Source organism: Gossypium hirsutum, chromosome D07 (genome assembly GCF_007990345.1).
Source record: "Gossypium hirsutum isolate 1008001.06 chromosome D07, Gossypium_hirsutum_v2.1, whole genome shotgun sequence".
Lineage (NCBI taxonomy): Eukaryota > Viridiplantae > Streptophyta > Magnoliopsida > Malvales > Malvaceae > Gossypium > Gossypium hirsutum.
In genome coordinates, this window is record NC_053443.1 from 7,707,052 (window position 1) to 7,721,707 (window position 14,656).

The following is a 14,656-nucleotide window of genomic DNA, read 5'->3' on the forward strand; positions in this document are numbered from 1 at the left end:
TCATGGACACAAGAGGACTCTCAAGTGGGGAGCAGCTGTTACGGTGCAGTAAAGGCGATGCTCCTTTCGGAGCGACAATGGTTGTCATTATTACAGGACCTATTAATAACTACAACTGTTGTTGCGCCAACTCGAGTTTGACCTCTACTATGCTGGAACATCCGCTCTCCTCCTAAGAGCCCTCTTGTGTCCACCTCGGTGTTGACTTTTGGACAAGAATGAAAGGTTAGAGATGTCAATTGCTTGGAAATAAAGGAAAATTTTACGTTGATTACATTATAAGTCCCCAGAGATTTTCCGTATGATTATAGCCTCAATTTTATGTATGGTATATATAGGGCATTGTTTGCGGGTATCCAAAAATCTTGAACTCCTGATCGGGTAACGATCGTCACTTGGCCCCTCGGTTGTACTCGAACCCGTGAGCATCACGGCCACCGGCTGGGACATTCACGTTGAATCCAATCCCTGATTGTATCAATCATTATTAACCAGATTTCCCCACAATAGGTTTCTAAAGTCATGATTCTATATCGCAGTGACATATGAAATGTATGTGTGTTGCAGCGCGTTATCACATCCCGACCCCTTAAAATTACCTAATTATTTTTGTTGTTTTAGTCGAAAACCTTGATCACTTTTAAAACACCCTAAATCCTATAAAACCCTAAACCAAAACCCTAACCCTAATAAAATTAAAACCCTAACCCTAGGAGAGAAAACTGAAAAGTTGGACGCACTTTCCAACTAAATCGACCTATATCCTTAATTAAATTTAAAACCCTAATTAAAAAAATCAGTCTATAGGCCTTATTTTGCCTAGTTATTATTTTGAATAATGATACTTTGCATTAATTACATAAAGTAAAACTATATTGTAGGCTGAATATGTTAAAAATGTTTCAATTATTATTTGAAAATTTTCTATCATAATATTTGAATTGATAAATTAATATATTTTAATTATATTTAATAAATCATTAAAAAATATTATTTTATGCTAATTACTATATTTAAAATATAATATTTAAAAAAACTAGCTAAATATTAAATTCGTAAAAATAAATCATAATATTATGTTCCCGCGCGAATCTCAGCAATCACTTGTTCTGATTCTACATATTGATCGTTTTGAACTAAAAGAAAACTTTTTGGTGGAATAGTCACCTTATGTATAATATCTTCACTCTCAATAATTACATACAAGTCCCGATAACATAAAAAAGCAGGATGCCCGTGACGTGTGCGTGTAGGATGAACCAAATCCTCATTGAATTTTATTTTTCCATTAAAACGGGCTCGGACATGTTCTGCAGTACCCCCTGTAAATACTCCGCCGATATGAAAAGTTCTTAATGTTAGTTGCGTTCCCGGTTCTCCAATGAATTGCCCCGCAATAATACCTACAACTTCTCCCAATTCAACCAGGTCTCCATGTCAGAATTAGTTATTTTAAATATTTTAATACTTGTTAAAAACTTAATATTATTTTGATATAACATATATTTTTTAATGTATTATTTATCAAATACTTTATTTTAATTTAAGGGTTGGGAAAAGAATCCGATGATGTAGTTAATAAAATAATTAAATAATAAGACGTGACGTGATATATATGTACAAAGAATAATTTTAATAATAAAAAAGATAAATTTTAATAGAAAATGATAATATAATCGGAGTGACTCATGACTGTTTTAAACTGCCATTTTGGATTGATCTCCTCAAACAGAATCCTGTGACCGGTCACAGGGGATCTGAGCTTCTTCCTTCCCAATTTCGAATTGGGTATCTTGGTGCCGCCCACAGTGATACTATTAGCTTTTCACTCAAAATCAAAGTTTCTAGGGTTTTGTCCGCCGGAATCCTGCCTTCAATGGCTTCTCACGCGCATCTCGATGATGTCAGTTGCTTCTTTCTCTTTACTATGCAGCGCTAATGCATTCCATTTTAGGGTTTCTAATATCTTTTTTGCCTTTTCCAATGATAAATGGGTGTGTTTTGGAGAATAGGATGACGATTTTGGCGGTGACTTTCCTGGGAGTCATAGTGCAAGGCATTCAGGTTAACCTTATTTGATTCCTTCTTTCCCTACAATATTTTTTTTATCAATTTATTTAAATGAACAATTTGTATTATTATTTTTTCTTTCAAATGCATATTCAGGTAATAAAAGAAGTTTTGGTGATCTTGAGGACGATGAGGACGATATTTTTGGATCAAAAAAGGTAGCAATAGTTTTTAAGGTTTATTATTATTATTGTTGTTGTTGTTGTTAAACCCAATGGATTTGAGGGAAATTTTGAATATGGAACCTTAGTGCTCTAAGTTTTCATCCTTATTCATTTCCTACTCATTTATCACTTGACTTCGAGAAGCCATTTGTGGAGAAACAAAATATATTAGTTTAGTTATTTTAACCCGAGGAATTTTGTCTGTTTGTATTGTAGGGCAATTCTAAAGTAGAAGAAACTGCCCCCGGTGTAGCAACAGGGATGATTTTGTCACTTCGTGAGAGGTATAATGCATAGAATGACTTATACCTATGAGATTATTACGTTTATGCAACTGCTTGTTTGTTTGCAATTTTCTGTGAGATTTATCTTCACTTTTTATCGTGATTCTTTTTTTTTTCTTCCACCTTTTGCAGCCTTCAGAATTGTAAGGACACCCTTGCAACGTGCCAAGTATGTATCGTCCATTGTTTGATATCATCAAATTGTTTCTTTGTTTAATTTGTATATGTGTAATAAATAAATGTTGTAAACTCACCTACTTGGAAATACTATAGATACTAAGACATTAAGCATGGAAATTTTGCTTCACAAACGAATAAGTTTTATATGAAAAACCATCTACAACATAGATTTTTCGAAGTTTTGTCTTTTTGGTTGTACAAGTTTTATGCTTCCTTGTTGACTTAGGACCTTTTTGGATATTTTACAGTGTTCCTTTCTTCCTTTTTTTTTATCCTTTCTAAAATAAAACGATTCTATAATAGGCTTGGAAAGGGACTTGTCTTGAGGACTCTAGCTATCATGTCCATGTTAGCTCTTTCTGTCCTTTTCACTTTGAAATGGTATTATATAGGCGTGGAATTAGCTTAGTCCATAAAAAAATTCATGGTTGAAGAATATAATGGCAACCACCTGAGCTTTCATACCTTTTTTCATAAACTGTACTTCCTTTTCTCTCCTTTTCCTCTTATTTCTCTTCTTTTTTTGGATTTTTTTATTATGATGTTTTCTGTTTTAGACGGAGCTTGAAGCTGCAAAATCAGAGATTCAGAAATGGCATTCTGCATTTCGGAATGAGCCCTTCATTCCAGCTGGAATAGCTCCTGGTTTGCCTTTTCTTGTAGTCTTCTCTATATTTATGTTTCATATATTAGGCCCTATTGATTACCTTTCCAGTTCGAAGTTCTATTAAATATTGATCATTTTAGGTATGCTACTTTTCTGATGGAGCAATTGTTTTGTTCCATTTTCTGTAGAACCCAAGTTAGTAATGAATTATCTTCAAACTCTGAAATCCTCTGAGGAGACACTGAAGGAACAAGTAAGAACTTGATATTGCTTACTTTCTCACTATATATTTTCTGCTTTAACTGTTCTTATCTGTTAATCAGAATTTCATGCATGCTTTGTTCTTATTTTCAGCTAGAAAAAGCCAAGAAAAAGAAGCTGCCTTTATTGTAACATTTGCAAAGCGTGAGCAGGAGATTGCTGAGTTGAAGGTGACATCTTTTAATTTTGTTTTCCCTCTTGACTACCATCTATGATTGTTTAGCATGCTGTTTGCTGTCTAACTGTTGGAATATGGCAATGTGCGAGGATGAGATAAATTTTTGGATATTTCTGGTAAAGATAAGCAAAAAGTATATCAATGTGCAGTAATGATTGTTCTAAAAAACATTTTAATTCCAGTATAGATTGCTATTGAAGAGACTCATCTTTTAGGGTGTGCTTGGTTGAGTGATAATGTAGAAAGATGGAAAGAGTAGAGTGGAACAGTTGAAAGAAAATAAATTTTCAGTGTTCTTGGTGGGAAAGAAAAGTGAGAGGAAAAATTCTGAAAGATGACCATTTTCCATCATAATGCATAAAGACAAATCATTCCAAATTGGTATGATAAGAGGAGGGAAAAGTAAAGAGATACAAGTGTGCATATTTACAAGATTATCCTCTTTTTTTTTATTTAAAAAAATCGTTTTCTTTCCTCTCATTTTTCAACTTTACCAAGCAATGATGTAAAGAAAATTACTTAATTCTTTTCATTTCTTCATCTTTCCTACCAAGCAGACCAATGGAAAGAAAAATATATTTTCTATCTTTTTACTTTTCTTCTTTTCCAATTTTCTTTCCACCATACCATGCAAAACCTTAGTTTTAATATGTGCACCATTAGGACTTGCTGGTGAATATGTTATCTCAAATGTATGCTACATTTACTTCTTGAGGAAACTGCATATTTTCTTATTTTTCCACTGTTGATGTTTGTCTATTGTTGATTCTCAAGTCGGAGAGGACTCCTTTAAATCTAGTGGAGTGAGAATTCGTTTTGCTCATCTATGTGCAATCCTTTACGATCTTCCTTTTGGGAGTTTCTCTTTGCTGTTGCTTGTGGTGTAGATTGTCATGACCTTTATTCTACTTCAGATTCTGAAAGAATTTCTGGGGGCACCTTTACCATTTTTTCTTACTTCTATACAATCACCCTGACCCTTTTTTTGGTTATTCTCTTGTATAAAGCATTATGCCCCACTTAGTGCATTGATTACTTGGACATGATTGTCTAATAGCTTGGCCAACTATGACCAAAATCTCTTTTAATTTCCAGTCAGCTGTTCGTGACTTGAAAGTTCAACTGAAGCCACCATCAATGCAGGTATTATCTAATGCTCACTTCAAAGTGAATGATGTTATTTCTGTTAGCAGATATTATATATTACTTTGCTTTTGTTGTTTTATTTTCTACTTGGGAGGATGGTCAAGAAAAATGCATAAAATGCATTTCATAAGAGCTTATGTACCCTTATTTTATGCATTCAAATAATCTGATATTGGCATTATATCTGTCTTTTGAGTTTTGAGTTTTCACTATAAGTTGTCTTAATGGTTCCAAATTCCCAATTGAACCTGCCCTCTGTATTTAAGCGAATTGTTCTTGTTACTTCCTAACATTTTTATGCGATTCAACATTTTGTTGTGTAATTTATGGGTCTGATTTCATCAAATATCTGCTTCTCTTATTCTTTTTTGTCCAGATATTTGTTAGACATGATTTTTTACCGTTTCTGTTACATGATCTAGAACTAAAGGATGTTTTGCACCTTTCTACCTGTTTAATTTTCTTTGTGGCTTATGTGACAGGCCAGAAGGTTACTACTAGATCCTGCCATTCATGAGGAATTTACTCGTTTAAAGGTTTGTTCTTAAAGTTCCTTTTTGCTTATCAGTGCAAGGGTATCTGTTTTCTAAATGAAGTAGAATGAATTTGGGGAGAAAGGAATCATAAAGGGAGTAACATGTTTGCCTGGCAGGCACTGTATTAGAAGCCATAGATGGACCATTGTAATATTACTATTTGTAGTTAATCTTTGGGCTTTTGGACTTTAGGGTGGTTTGGAAATTTTGACAAGTTGGTGTCACAATGGATTAGGCCTGAAACAAGTTCGGTTTCTGTTTGTTTTTTAAACTTTATGCATATCCAAATTCTTCTTATTCGTTTCTGGTTGGTAATCTAGAACATGTTCAAGATTTAAAAGTTGAGGCCTGTAAGTTTAATCTGCTGTTAGGTTGCCCTGTGCTTATAGATTACCCATACAGATACAGTGTTATTTTAATGTCATTATGCTAGAAGTGGAGATATATGCTGTTAAGTAATCCATTGTGCTTATGGATCAGTTATTTATAGTTCTACTGTTATGGTACTAGAATTTGGTTGAGGAAAAGGACAAGAAAGTTAAAGAGCTGCAGGAAAATATTGCCGCTGTTAGTTTTACTCCTCAAAGCAAAATGGGAAAGATGCTGATGGCAAAGTGTAGAACATTGCAAGAGGAAAATGAGGAGATTGGTACTCAAGCAGAGGAAGGAAAGGTATGCGGTAATACATGCATTACTTTGTTGGTGCACGCCAATTTATGTGTTTAAGCATTCATCTCCCCCATAATAAAATTAGGGGGTGGCAAATAGATCGATTGTGATAATTACAGGCTGCATTGTAAAAGCATCTTTGCACTTCGAACTGGAATGAATCCTGAAATAGATTAGAAGGCCTTTCAAAGCTGCATATGATTTATTATGTTGAGACATTGGTTTGTTATTTATGCTTATTTTTACTTACTCTTTGTTCACTCTTTGTTCAATGCAGATGCATGAATTGGCCATGAAACTGGCCTTACAAAAATCTCAAAATGCAGAACTTAGAAGTCAATTTGAAGGTCCGTGTTAAATAAGTTATGAGTTTTGGTTGAATGGACCAGATTGGGATATCCAACATTAATGAGAACTTGAATATGCTCTCTGCCTTTCCGTAATTGAAATTGTTATTCCATGGTTGAAAATTTGGTTCATGCTCATGTTTGATCGTTGCTGTTCTGTTGCTTGCAGCATTATACAAACAAATGGAGGGGCTGACAAATGATGCGGAAAGATCAAATGAAATGGTTGTTATCTTTCTCTCATCTTTAATCTTCTCATTAAATTGAATCATCAAATACCATACATTAAATGAGCATCAGATGGAAATTCCCTTATAATCATGAAATTGCCATTTCCGTGCCATTTGACCTCAATATAACCATCATGCTGAGTCATATCATGTGTTATATACGCCTACTTTCCTTATTTGACAAAAAATAGTGCCCTTTATTTGCATGATAATTGGCATTTGCTTGAAGAAGCTAAGACATGTTTTGAGATAGGATCATTATATTGCTATGTTATAGAGTGGGAAAGATAATAATTTATGGAAGAAAAATGAACTTTTAATGTACAAGCAACACTAGATGCTCTTCCTCTCCATCATGCATCTTCTTTCCCGCTTGATGTCATTGCACCATGTCATTGTAAAGTTGGAGCAATAAGTGTTTTTTCTATTTGACGCTATTTATATCTGGAACCTCCTCTTTGAGCGCTTATTTTGTAGACTAATCACTTTCGTATCCTACTACTTTTCTCACTACCTTTTTCTCTTATCATTTTTTTCTAAAAACAGTTTCATAGCTTCATGCCTTCACCTTTCTTTCCTTTAGGACTTGAGATGAAACTTATTATCTAGAAAAGCCAAAATAGAAGCAAATTTGTGTGAAAAAGGAAAAAGAAAAAAGCTCAAACCCAAAACTTTGCCCACAATCTATCCAAGGTTAAGGTATTATAAGGAACTAGAAATGAAATTGAGGGAAATGAAAAACATATTGGTGAATTGCAATTTTTAGTTGAAACTTTTTGATTGAATTAGAGAGCTCAGTAATAGTAAAATATCTCCATTTTTTTAGGACTTGAGGTAAGCGAAAGATAAGAAGATTTGTTAGGAGATTTGATTCAGATTTTGATTTGATTTTGAGTTCTTAAAATTTCCTTGTTAGTTTAAATAAACTTTCCTAATAAATTAGGATACTTGGTTGTCATTTTCTTTTCCTTAGAACATGAAATTAGGAATTTCATTTTGTTTCTTAAATTGTAAACCTTCATTTAAGAGGAAAATTATTAATGAATAAACAAGTTGAAAGTTGAAAGTTTCAGTAAATTAAAGGTAGGAGTTTTGTGGTAGGGAACTCTACTAGAGTTCCACAACCATAGGCAAAACTAGGGAAATAAATGAGGGCAAAGATCCTTTAGTTGAATCTGATTCCTGTTTCATGTTTCGTGACTTGATCCTAGATTCGGGATCGTAACAATTTGGTATTTGAGCTAGGCACCAAGAACGAGAAAACCTTTGATGAGAAAATTCGAAACCTACTATGCAAGGCTTTGACTTAACATGAAGCGTGTTTGGTTGTATTAGTGGCACGAGTTGATGCAAAGTTAGAACATATTTAGGTTCTGTTGTGCAAGTTCTTTCTTGGGAAAGAGGTAGAGACAACATATTTAGGTTCTATTGTGCAAGTTCTTTCTTGGGAAAGGGATAGAGACTTTTGACCAAGGAATCCCAAACTGTACTTGTGACCAAAATGCACACTTTGGGGTTCGTTTTAGTAGTAGAAGCATCATGGACATACAACAGTCCATGATGGCAACGTGGGTAGGGAAATAGTACCTAAATACATCAAACTTGATTTTCCTACATATAATGGATCGGATGAAACCCTTGTTTGGCTACATAAACGAGAGATGTTTGGCCAACAAATAATATTGCCTCTCAAGATAAGGTTGGGTTGGATGTCTTCTACATGTTAGGAGAAGCATAGCTCTCATTCTATCAATTGAATCTGGAACCAAAAGTGACATGGGCGATTTGGCAATTCAAACAGTTTGTGGCTTAACCTAGGAAGATGTTATTCAATTCAAAACAACTATTCCAATGTAGTTTTTTCCTTTAGAGTTTAATAGTAGGCAACTCCTTTAGATTTCCATAACCATAGGCAATAGGAATCAAAATAAGGGCAAAGACTAGTCAACCCCAAACTCGAGACCATAACACCATTCTTGTCTAATCAAAGGGATGACTTGCATGAATGGTCATGATTGAGGAAAAGAGAGAATTACCACCATCCTAAGCTCTTGGTTATAAATCTATAACTTAAGGACAAAGTTGAAAAGGGGACTTTAAGTCATTGTGAAATGCCATGTCATATGGTACTATGCTATGGTCCTAACTTATGGATCAAGTCATCGGATGATATGCCAAAAAGTCTACTACAATTAAGGGGGTTTTTCCTTTGTTACAATTCTTGCCGCGAGAATAACCTATGATAAACTTGTTAAAGGGAGTCTATTGCAGTACTTGGACTTGAACTTATTGTTGATATACCTTCATGCCCAGAGTTTTTTTTAGCAAAAGAAGATGGAGTCGTCATTGCCATGTTGGTATCGTTAGTACACTAGCTTGTTTGTTACCATGGTTTTCTTGGCATGCTTGCAGTTCTTGCTAGTTGCTTTTTTTTTAAGGATCATGTCAAATTCATTGCCTGAACAAGGTTAGGAAGAGGATTTTGCATCACCTCATCAAGCCTAATTGAATTCATTAATTTTGCGGTAAACAAGTTGACCTATTGGTCCACTCACATTGTATTGGCACGTGCCAACAACCCTTGAAATTGACATTGGTCCACTCACATTCCAGTCCGTTTCAAGTTAACCAATTGACTGCCGCCAAATATGTGAACGTTTGACTGGAAATACAACATAGATATAAAAATATAGCAGTGGTGTCTGCAACTATACGGATCAAATTGTAATATGGTAAATGTACAACGGGTACTGGAAGTACTTCGAGGATCGTACCCAAGGGAGGTTGAATTAAATCTAAAAATATTGTCTACAATAGTAGGTCTAAACTGTAATCATTAACACTACATTACGATAATTGAAGTCATAAAATAAATATTAAACTACAAAAGCAAAGTTGACAAATGAAAAATTCTCTAATAACAAACAAAAGATTAAATTGCTTTAGAGCTCGGGTTTTATTAGGGAATTAGTTATTAACTAAACAGTATTACCTTTCAGCCTCTACTACCTAGCTAATCAACCAATACTCTTTTATCTTCCTATCTTGCTTTTTTGACCGGTATAAATTATGATTTTCTCGATAAACTTATCTCTAGTTCTTGTTTAACTTAGATTACTTTCTAGGGTCGTCAATCCTAAGATTTAAGCACCCAATAATTTATACCAACTAATTCATATGAAAACTATTATTCTTTCGTTAATCACTCCCACATTCGCTCACTAATCTCCGAAAGGACTTAGAAGTTAAAATCTTAAACTACTAAACTAAAACCTTAAAATGGCTTGGCAAAAGTTCTCCCTAGTTGAGCATAAGCCTCCTATTTATAGACAAAGTTAGCAACCCATTTTAGGTCAAATACAAGCCTTAATCACACTAAATATGGATTGTGTAGACAAAAACACCTTTAATTAATTTTTGCCCTCCGTCAGACCTGTGTCGCGACACAGCCTGGTGCGTGTCGCTACATATAACTTTGATTATAAATTCTTGTGTTGGTTTGGTTGTGTTGTGACTCAGTTGTTCTTGATGCTTTTGGGCCTGAAAATAGGTGACCTGTACACTCAATTAGATCATTAGAATTACCTTAAGTTTGATATTGGCCCAATAGGTCAACTAACTCGAAATATTACGTAAAAATGCTTATTTTGCAATAATTTGAATCTAAGTTAAGAAAACTAAAAATGTAAATAATTAAACACGAAACGATTTAAAAACAAGTTCGTTAAGTACCGAAAAGTACTTAAATTACCCCTACAATTTGTGGCAGGTCACCAATTCACCTTAAGGGTTAATCTTCAATGGTGGGGCAAATCTCAAAGTGCAATATTCCTTGCGCCAGATCTACCTTAGTTGTTTTCCGGTTTGAGAAAATTACTCACTCTTGTGTAGCTAAATCAAAAGATCTTTTGTACCATCAAAGGTCAAAAAGTAACTTTGTATATCGCGACACAGTTCTTGATCCACATGTTGACTTTGTCTTGTTCTCTTGTCTATTCTGTCGACAACTTATTTTGTTGACATTGTTGTTTCCTCTATCAAACCTTTTTCCCTTTCATGATTTTGGTTGGAAGTCATCAATTCTTGTCTTTGAAATGACATTTGTTGCAATAGCTTATTGCAACTTGTCAATGCTTTCAACCATTCTAGACTACTTCCAGTTTTGCATCAATGCTCTTTGATGTTGGAATCACCTATGGTGTCTAGCTTTGATATCAAATTGTTACGGTCTCAACTTACAAGTTGAGTCATCAGACAATTTGTCGGAAAGTCTACTACTATGAAGCACGGACACGCCGAAAAGTCCCTTGTACTGGTGTCGACACGGGCACGCTGTCGACATGCCAGAATACATATCAAACACATCAGGATATGACAAAATAATAATAAATATCAGACACGGTCAGATATGAGACATGCAAGGACACAGGATTTTGGTGGTTGAAAGTTAGTGATAGGAATTCTCTATTTGAAACCTAGATATACACTTTATTGTTGAGATTTTCTAAAATCTAATTTGGTGCATGTGATTAGGAGGTTGAGGGAGATATAATGGGGGTGTTTTTCAATATTTCGACATCGTTGATGGTGGCCGAAGTGGTAGCGGTGACATTGGTTCTAGGTAGAGGAAGATGAGACAGAGAGAGAAGGAAATATAAGAGAGAACTGAAAAGATGAGAAAGGAAAAGGAAAAAAATAAAGGACGGGCCATTTAACTTACCCTCTAAGTGAAAAGTGAATTAATAGTTGACTGGGTCTGAGTTTTCTAAGATATAATGGGGTTTGCTGTACACCATTAAATATAATTAATGAATTAATATGTATTCTGAAAAATATATATCACTTTGATTTTTTTTAATAGATTGGAAGTTAGGATATAAATTGTGTGATAATAAAATATTTTCAATATTACGACATTTAATTATATTGATAAAAATATCAATATATTTATCGAATATTAATATATAAAATATATAAAAGAATTTTTTATTGCTGTGTCCTGCCATATCCTTATCCTCATTTTTTTTAAAATTATCGTATCGTCGTGTCCGTACTTCATAGTAGTAGACTTTCCAATTGAGGGGTTTTTCCTTTTGTTATGATTCTTGCTGCGAGAATAACCTATGATGAGTGAGTGAAACTCATCAAAGGGAGTCCCTTACCTTAGACTCGTTAAAGAGAGAGTCCTAAACCTTTGAAATTAAATAATTTCTTAATTTTTTTGCTGTCAATCAGCCTCTTAAATAGAGGTTACATAGGTTTACTTGTTTGAATAAAAACTTAAGGAAATTAGAACATCAAATAAAGAAAAACTTCTAATACCATAAAGATTATTTTAATTAAAGAAGACTTTTAGTTAAGGTAGATCTTCTAAAGTTAACATCTTTCTTGAAATAATAATTAATGTCTTCAATGCGTAAGTAATAATTGATGTCTCACATACTAGAGAAGAGATGGCAATCCATCCGAACAAATAGCATTTTCCTTAGACATATCATGTTTCACTGTAAATCATATCTGGGCTTTTGACTGGACAATTATTTTCTATTCCGACAGTATATATTGGCAAAATATTTCTCTTAAGCGAGCACACTTTCGTGAATCCACTAAAAACTCTTATCTTTTGTCGACAAAATTAATATCTTCATTTTGATAGTTGCTGTGTTATCAAGGTGTGCGCCTAGGTGTGGTTGCGCTTTGTGCCTTAACATTAGATAATAAAACTGATGCAGACATTTTCAGGCTAAGTTAGTAATGTGCTAGGTATTTTTTTTAAGGCAATAGGCTTTAAAAAATCCCAATTGATTGAAGCTCTCTAATTTCTTTTTATTTTAACTTTTTTCATGAGGTGTACTTTTACTAGTAAAAAAAGGGAGAGTATCAAGCTCTCCACTTCTCAGTATTTGAGTATTCAACATGGGATCATAAGGAAATTATACACATTGTCTTTTGTTGATAAATTGGACCACTGTTTAGTGTCAATTATTGTAATTGTTTAAGTTTATACGCACACATCACTCAAGCAAGTATTTTTATGCCTGAGGTGATATAAGGGTTCTAGTGCCTAGAGTGTACCTTGTGCCCTTGATAACACTAGATGGTTATCACCAGGTAGACTGTATCTGCTGACTCAATTCAGTTAATAACAATTCTACTACTTTTTGTATATTATATTTATCATATTCAAGGAGGGTCATATATTCACCAATTGCTATTTTACTGATGAAGGCATAGTTACATCAAGTTGGATGTTTCTTGGTTTATATTTTACCAAATGCTAATCATGTTCATTTAGCCGGCACCAATGTACTAGTATTTCGTCATGTTGTTTTATCATTTATGTTGCTGTTGTAATTGCTTAAGTTTGATAATTCAGCTGGGCTGTGCTGCAGGTGTTTATCTTGCAAGAGAAATTAGAAGAGAAAGACGACGAGATTAAAAGGCTTAACCTAGAGCTGCAGCACAAGATGCTGCCGACTGAAGACAATAACAAGACAGGTTTATTCTCTGATACTGAAAAGGTTAAAGATGAGATGATAACCGATGAAACTGGGAACAGTTCTTAATTAGATGGACATGTACTGTACGATATCGGTCAATGATTTTGGCTCAAACTTTTGTAGTTTGTACATTCTACATTAAGTAGGTTTTTTTTTGGGAAAACGCATTGCTGTTGGTGAAATTGCACTATTGAAGTGCACGTCCACGGTGTATCCAAGTATGAGTTTAAACTTAACCTTCCCCGAGGATAGCATATTATGTTGTTTTATTTTATTAGTGTTTAGATTTTTTTGCATGGTTAGCTTTGGTACTCGTGGATTATATGCTTGTGGATTATATGCTTCGACGTACACTTTATTCTTGCTATGCCCTCACTAAAACATTTTTCCCGTTATGAACCATTTGGGAACTTGAATTTGAGGGGTGAAAGGTTTTGGATTTTTTGATATGCAAATCCAAAAGAAAATTTGTTTGGATACTAGATTCAAAAAAATTGATATGGAACATAGGTACTTGATTTTAAATTTCAGGGATATTATCATATGGAACATTAAAATTAAACGATTTAACCATTTTAATACTTGTAAAATTTACCTTTCATCTTTTTTGCTATTAGTATCGTTTATGCATATTTATGCTTTTATGGATCTTTAGACGCAAGAATGTTTTGAATTTTTTACACGTTTTCTGAAGGGTTTATATAATTTTTGGCTTTCTTTTTGGTATTTAAACTTTGCAATTATTTTCTTGCCTCATAAAATTTTTATATTTTTAAAATTTAGATATCAAAGTGAATAAAATAATATAAATACCAAAGTAAATATAGTTGCTAATCTAGCGGGTTAAAATTTATGTTACCCTTTTTGGAATATAAATTAACAGTAGGATAATTAATCTTATTTGATATTATAATCTATTACCAACCGTATTGAATATTATAATGACAAGATACATTTCATTTTTAAGAAGAGAATATGATTCAAATCTTGGAGATAATATTGTTGGAAGGGATATTTATAAATCTTGAACATGAATAGTAAAACATACTTGGAAAGTACCAAAAAATATTATCACATGTTATATAATAATTATTAATATTATTATGGCAGAATTACAAGATTCACCCTCAATGTTTTGGGGGTCTTCACTTTGGCCCTTAATATATTTTTGTTGCAATTTCACCCACAACGTTGAATTTTTTTTAAATAAGGCCAAAATGGATGGAAATCGTTAGTCAAGTAATGATCAACATTTTTGTCTGATGTGGCATGCCACCTCAGTTGAAGGAGCAGAGGCCAGCAATGGTGAGCGATGGAGCACCGACTGGCAGTTGGGGTTTGTTTTGAGGAGGGGAGAAGAAACAATGAAAGAAATAAGAAGAGGATTAAAAAAAATTTAAAAAAGATAGAAAATAGAAAGACGTGAAGGAGAGGGAGAAAAAAGATTTTTTCTAATTTAAGTTTTTTATTTTATTTTTATACAT

The 14,656-nt window shown here is 33.6% G+C and overlaps 1 protein-coding gene across 1 annotated transcript; it reads left to right on the plus strand.

The window, feature by feature from the left end:
• Positions 1–1,692: 1,692 nt before the first annotated feature.
• Positions 1,693–13,474, plus strand: LOC107953541 (FKBP12-interacting protein of 37 kDa). The gene is given in 15 exon segments (XM_016888876.2): positions 1,693–1,903; positions 2,013–2,064; positions 2,167–2,228; positions 2,451–2,518; positions 2,651–2,687; positions 3,256–3,343; positions 3,494–3,558; positions 3,660–3,672; positions 3,675–3,736; positions 4,840–4,887; positions 5,373–5,426; positions 5,937–6,098; positions 6,373–6,442; positions 6,612–6,667; positions 13,065–13,474. Coding segments are annotated over 15 exon segments (1,038 nt in total). The 5' UTR covers positions 1,693–1,876; the 3' UTR covers positions 13,239–13,474.
• The last annotated feature ends 1,182 nt before the right edge of the window (positions 13,475–14,656 follow it).